The sequence below is a fragment of the Heteronotia binoei genome, chromosome 8, assembly GCF_032191835.1.
Source record: "Heteronotia binoei isolate CCM8104 ecotype False Entrance Well chromosome 8, APGP_CSIRO_Hbin_v1, whole genome shotgun sequence".
Lineage (NCBI taxonomy): Eukaryota > Metazoa > Chordata > Lepidosauria > Squamata > Gekkonidae > Heteronotia > Heteronotia binoei.
The window spans coordinates 78,326,910-78,332,909 of record NC_083230.1 but is presented as its reverse complement, the minus strand read 5'-3'; the positions used below and the strand labels follow the sequence as shown (position 1 = coordinate 78,332,909).

Sequence of the window (6,000 nt, the reverse complement as noted above, 5' to 3'; positions counted from 1 at the left end):
AAAATTTTGTTGGTTTTAAAGGTACGTCAAACTTCATTCTATCCTTTGACTTCAATGGATTTAGAAGGATGTAACTCCCCTTAGGATGGTGCAGTATATCTCCAAGCTATGTGAGCAAAACAATAACCAAGATTGTTTCTGTCTTTCAGGTATAATGAGCCTTTCCAGAAAGATGGGCTTTTCTTAACATTTGTGATTATTTGGTCTGAATATTGAGCAGTATCAGAAAATACTAGTTAATTAGAATGTTAATTTTTAGAAGCTGAGACTTGTTTTCTGTATCACTTCAGGTGCTCACCTATCCTTTAAAAATGAGGTAAACAAGATCAAGTTTTTACTTCCAGGGAAAATGTTTCACCATGCCATGCTATAAGTGTTTAACTTCTCAGTGCTGTATATTTATATTGGATTTATGCACTTCCCTTACCTACCACTGAAGTTATTTCTCTATTTATAACAAACAGGTTCACACACTACAAAAAGACTTATATGTATAGATACTGAGGAAAATTGGTGGCAATTATATCTCCATAATGGAGTGGGGGGGGGGAACCCAGGAGAACTAAGGAAGGGAAATCCGCCCCCACATATACACCATTTGCTTCCCTCTCCTGTTTCTACTTCCTCTCCCTCTCATGGCTCCAGCTATGCTTCTTCCCTCCTTTTACCTCCTGGTGATAGTGGCTGCTCATGTAAGTCACACACCATTTCAAGTTGCTACAATATTTGCTTAAGCACAGATACAGCTTTTAACATGTTTGTGTTTTTAATCCAACAACAACTACAACTATTATTATTATTTCTAAATAATAATAAGGGCCCGCCGCAGTGCCCGTATTGCGGCGGCTGATGAAGTGACTGGATGGGTTTTAGAAAGCTGAAGATTTCCCTAGGTTTCCAGAACTCTGAATTGCTGGCTCACAGTATAAATATCTGTTGGGGTGTGTGTGTGTGTGGGGGGGGTGTTAGCCCTTGGCTATTAGATGTAAGGATATTCCATTAATATTCTTTTTCAAGACAAACCGGGCAAGTATTTGATTAGCCAAACATGCCATCAATTCAGAAAATTATTTGAAGCATTTGTTTTACAGTTAAATACCTAATTCTCCCACTTTTCTGTTGTAGCAAACAATATGACTGTCCATATCAATGCAACATTTGATGGCTTCAACACATCTCTCTATGTCTCACAAGGCTGCCGAACTAGCACTTGTGAAGGTGTGGAAATAATCAGGAAGCTATTTGTGAGTATTAAGACATTTATGTGAGAATAATTGTAGGATCATGCAGTTGAAATGATGTCTGCTTGCTTGTACCCCACAAAGCGTGGGAGGATCATGCGCCCAGTTACCCAGACTCTGTAATGTCTGGAAACACAGAAAACTCAGACGTTCTCACATCTGTCACGTTTCCGTTCCCTGTTGTAACTGAGGTATTTCTGGAACTTGCTAGCTACTGTGAATTCTTGCAGAATACGCAGAATGTTTTGCTACATACCAGATGCTTCCTGGGAGAATCTTTGTGTTGCTATGCCTTGAGCTGGGATATTTTTGGACAACTGAAAAACCCTGTATAAATAAAGGAAGCTTGCCCTGCAAGCTAAGCTTTTTCTCCTCAACACGTGTGTTGTGTGGTTCATTCCAACAAATAATATTTTAGATTTATGTGAACAATGACTGGTATGTGGAATGGTATCCCATCAGATCTCTGAAGCTAAGCAGGGTTGGTACAAGGAACACTCTGCAATTGTAGGCAATGGCAAACCACCTCTGCTTCTCATTAGCTTTGAAAGCCACTTGCTGCAGTCGCCATAAGTCAGTTGTGACTTGACAGCACATGCATGCATAAATAATGACTGAACTTTCTGGTCAGAATGAAATGTAGCAAATAGTGGAAAAGCATAAACTGTTCTTATAATGACAGAATATCTTATGATAATGTACCATTTGCAAATTACAATCCTGTTCTATATATCTGCATGCATAGCCGTGATGATACTCTTACATTAAAACTCTGTTTCTCAACCACATACTCATATAATATGTGTGGGATCTACTCTTTTAAGCAATATTTATCTTCCTATTCCTATCGCAATTTTTCACATCTTCTTGATGTTTGTTCCATTGCCATAGTAGCATTTTAGCATCTAGATGGTGTTTCCTCCCCTAGATTTCCCATCCCCCCACTGATGGTAGTCTTTTTTTAAATTACAGAATAATCATAATCTTGGATGCACTGTCCTGGGTCCCACATGTACCTATGCCACATACCAGATGGTCTCGTAAGTATTTGGCAAACCTACAGTATTTGAGGTTAAGGAATTGAATAAACTCAATACTTTTAAGTCTAGTAGTGGCATGCATTCAGTATAACGCTTTAATTAAATTAATTAATTAATTCCATTTTTATCCCACCCTCCTTGCTCAGGGCGGCTTACATGGTCATCAAGTGCATGAGTATAGACATATAGTATGACCTAAAAACCATAAAACAGTTTAAAAACATAAAAAATGACATTTTGGTGCTATAATCTTAAGTTTCAGATTGATATTGATGTTCTCTGTAGGGCAGATCTTAGATGGTCTTCTCTGCAATTGCTGTAAAATAGATTGCAAGAGGTGGTCCATATGTTACCTAAGAGCTGTAGTGGCCGACGGTCTAGTTTACAATTGCTTGATGGAAGAGTGCTGTCTTACAGGCCATGCAAAACCGTATGAGCTCTCGCAGGGCCCTAACTTCTTCTGGCAACTCATTCCACCAGCGTGGGGCCGCTACAGAGAAGGCTCTGGCTCTAGTTGTCATGAGCCTAGCCTCCTTAGGGCCAGGGATTGAGAGTAGAGACCCAGACCGAAGTGCTTGCTGGGGCATATACGGGGAAAGGCGGTCCCTCAGGTATGCAGGCCCCTGGCCATATAGGGCCTTAAAGGTAAGAACCAACACCTTGAAACGAACCTGGTATGCGATAGGCAACCAGTGCAGTGCTTTCAGTGCAGGTTGGATGTGCTCCTGTAAGGGAAGACCCAATAGCAACCTGGCTGCTGCATTCTGCAGTAGTTGAAGCTTCCAAGTTCGAGACAAGGGCAGCCCCATGTAGAGGGCATTGCAGTAATCCAATCTTGAGGTGACCGTGACATGGATCACTGTCGCCAAGTGTCTGACTCAAGACAGAGACCCAGACTTTGTAAAATCTCGGTAAGTGATGTCGGGCCAGGGGATTCCAGTGCTCCTGGGGAGGGGAAAGTACAGCGGTGGGAGCAGGCAGAGTGTGAATGGAAGGAGTATGAGACACAAGAGGGCTCGCTCCCCTTCCAGCCTGTGTCCCATCCCAAGGATGGCAAGTGGGAGGGCCAAGTGGAGACACTCGCCTCCGTCCCTGGTGCAATGCCAGGTCCATAAATAATAAAACCTCAGTCCTGCAAGAATTTTTCACCAGGCAGGACATGGACCTGGCTTGCGTGACAGAAACCTGGATGCGGGAGGGAGAGACAGTTGCTCTCTCCCAAGTTGCCCCGCCCGGGTTCTCCGTCCTTCACCAGGCCCGGACTAGCGGGCAGGGGGGAGGGGTGGCCTTTTTCATACGGGAGGATTGCTCCTTCAGGATACTTCCACCGCCAGAGATCAAGGGCGTGGAGTGTGTGGGTCTCGTGTGGGACGTTGGGGAAAGTTTGGCAATCTGGCTGGTGTACCGTCCACCTAACGCACCGGCCGGTGCCCTGCCGTCCCTGATGGAGGCTGTAGCAGGCTGGGCATTGGAGCACCCTCGACTTATAGTCCTGGGTGACTTCAATGTCCATGCTGAGGACGCAGCTTCCACTCGTGCGACGGACCTAGTGCTTTCCATGGCAGCACTAGGACTTTCCCAATATGTAACAGCGCCCACGCATCAGGCTGGACACACACTAGACCTGATCTTTGCGGTGGGAGTAGTAGTGGATCAGATAGTTGCCGAGGCAGTGCCATGGTCTGACCACCAGGTCCTGAAGGCCCGTGTGGATATGCCACCCCTGTCCCGTTTAGGCGGTGAGCAGATTTTGGCTCGCCCGCGTAGTCAGATGGACCTGTTGCGGCTTCAAATGGCTATACGGAATCCTTGGCCCACCGGCGACTCGTTGGATGAGCTAGTGGAGACCTGGAATAACCAGCTCTCCGAGGCCATCGACGAAATCGTTCCCCGACATCCTCTTCATCCTCGATCACGATCCGCTCCGTGGTATACCCCTGAGCTGCGATCGATGAAGCGACGATTAAGACGACTAGAGAGACAATGGCGCCACACTCGTGACGAAGCTACGAGAACATCATATAGGTCATTTATGAGGACCTATGAGATGGCCATTCGGACTGCAAAGAAGGATCACTTTGCATCCAGAATCGCATCTGCGACCTCGCGCCCAGCACAATTGTTTAGTATAATTCGGTCATTAACAGAATTGCCGCAGGGCAAACAAAATAATAGAGAATTGGAAATAGGCTGTGAGGCTTTTGCGAGCTTTTTCGCAGATAAGGTCTCGTCGCTCCGACACGACCTACCCGCTATAATTAACACAGTAGCTGAACTTGGGGCACCGAGCACGTCTTCTGGTCCAATTCTGGACTCCTTCGGTCCACTCAGTCTGGAGGAAGTCGACAGGACCCTTGCAGCTGTGCGCCCTACGACCTGTAGGTTAGATCCGTGCCCGTCTTGGCTTATAAAGGCTAGCCAAACGTGGCTGCGTGAACCACTACAGGACATTATCAACAGGTCCCTGATCAAAGGGATCTTTCCCACACCTCTTAAAGAGGCAGTGGTCCGTCCCCTCTTAAAAAAACCATCAGCAGACCCGGCCATATTGGCGAACTATCGGCCGGTGTCAAACCTTTCCTTTCTGGGCAAGGTCATAGAGCGGGCGGTGGCGATTCAGCTGCAGGGATTCCTGGAGGACACTTCCGCACTGGATCCATTCCAGTCCGGCTTCCGGCCAGGTCACGGGACGGAGACAGTTTTGGTCGCTCTCATAGATGACCTTATGCGACATCTGGATCAGGGCGGCTCTGCGGTGCTGTTGTTATTAGATCTGTCAGCCGCTTTTGACATGGTTGACCATCAGCTACTGACTAGCCGCCTTGCTGATGTGGGGATTCAGGGATCTGCCTTACAGTGGCTGACCTCCTTTCTCCAAGATCGGGGACAAAGGGTGGTGATAGGGGAGGAAGCATCCCAGAGGCACTCTCTTAGCTGTGGGGTGCCGCAGGGAGTGGTCCTATCCCCGATGCTATTTAACATCTATATGCGCCCCCTTGCCCAGATTGTCAGGAGGTACGGTATTGATGGGTGGCCAATCTGACTGTACCCTGGAAAATCTAGACCTGGCATTACAAGCCGTGGCTTCTTGGCTCAGACTGAGTCGGCTGAAATTGAATCCGACGAAGACAGAGGTTCTCTACCTGGGTCGGGGCGGTCCGGGGAGAGAGATCCAGCCGCCGGCCCTTGATGGGGCACCACTGATACCGGTCCCTAAGGTCAAGAGCTTAGGCGTGCTTCTTGAGTCCTCCCTTACAATGGAGGCTCAGGTGGCAGCCACTGTTAGATCTGCCTTCTTTCACCTTCGGCAAGTGCGGCAGCTGGCCCCTTACCTGGAGCGCAACGACTTAGCGACGGTAATCCATGCTACGGTCACCTCAAGAATAGATCACTGTAATGCTCTCTACATGGGGCTACCCTTGACACTAACCCGGAGACTACAACTAGTGCAGAACGCTGCGGCACGGCTGTTAATGGGGCTACCGCGACAGGAGCACATTCAGCCAGTGCTGAGAGAGCTGCACTGGTTGCCTGTTGTGTTCCGAGTTCGCTTCAAGGTGTTGGTATTAACCTTTAAAGCCCTCTATGGTCAGGGACCTGCCTATCTACGGGACCGCCTTTCCCCATATATCCCCCAGAGAGCACTGCGATCAGGAACAAAAAATCTGTTGTCTGCCCCTGGCCCAAAAGAAGCCAGGCTATGTACAACAAGATCCCTC

The 6,000-nt window shown here is 47.5% G+C and overlaps 1 protein-coding gene across 2 annotated transcripts in view; it reads left to right on the top strand.

Moving 5' to 3' along the window:
* The first annotated feature begins 1,132 nt into the window (after positions 1-1,132).
* The window catches only part of GUCY2C (guanylate cyclase 2C), a 136,540-nt gene continuing 131,672 nt past the window's right edge, over positions 1,133-6,000 (top strand). For both annotated transcript variants that reach the window (XM_060245314.1, XM_060245313.1), the window contains exons 1-2: positions 1,133-1,244; positions 2,214-2,281. In XM_060245314.1, the coding sequence (XP_060101297.1) occupies positions 1,134-1,244; positions 2,214-2,281 (179 nt within the window). In that variant the 5' untranslated portion in view covers position 1,133. The remainder of the gene's footprint in view (positions 1,245-2,213; positions 2,282-6,000) is intronic.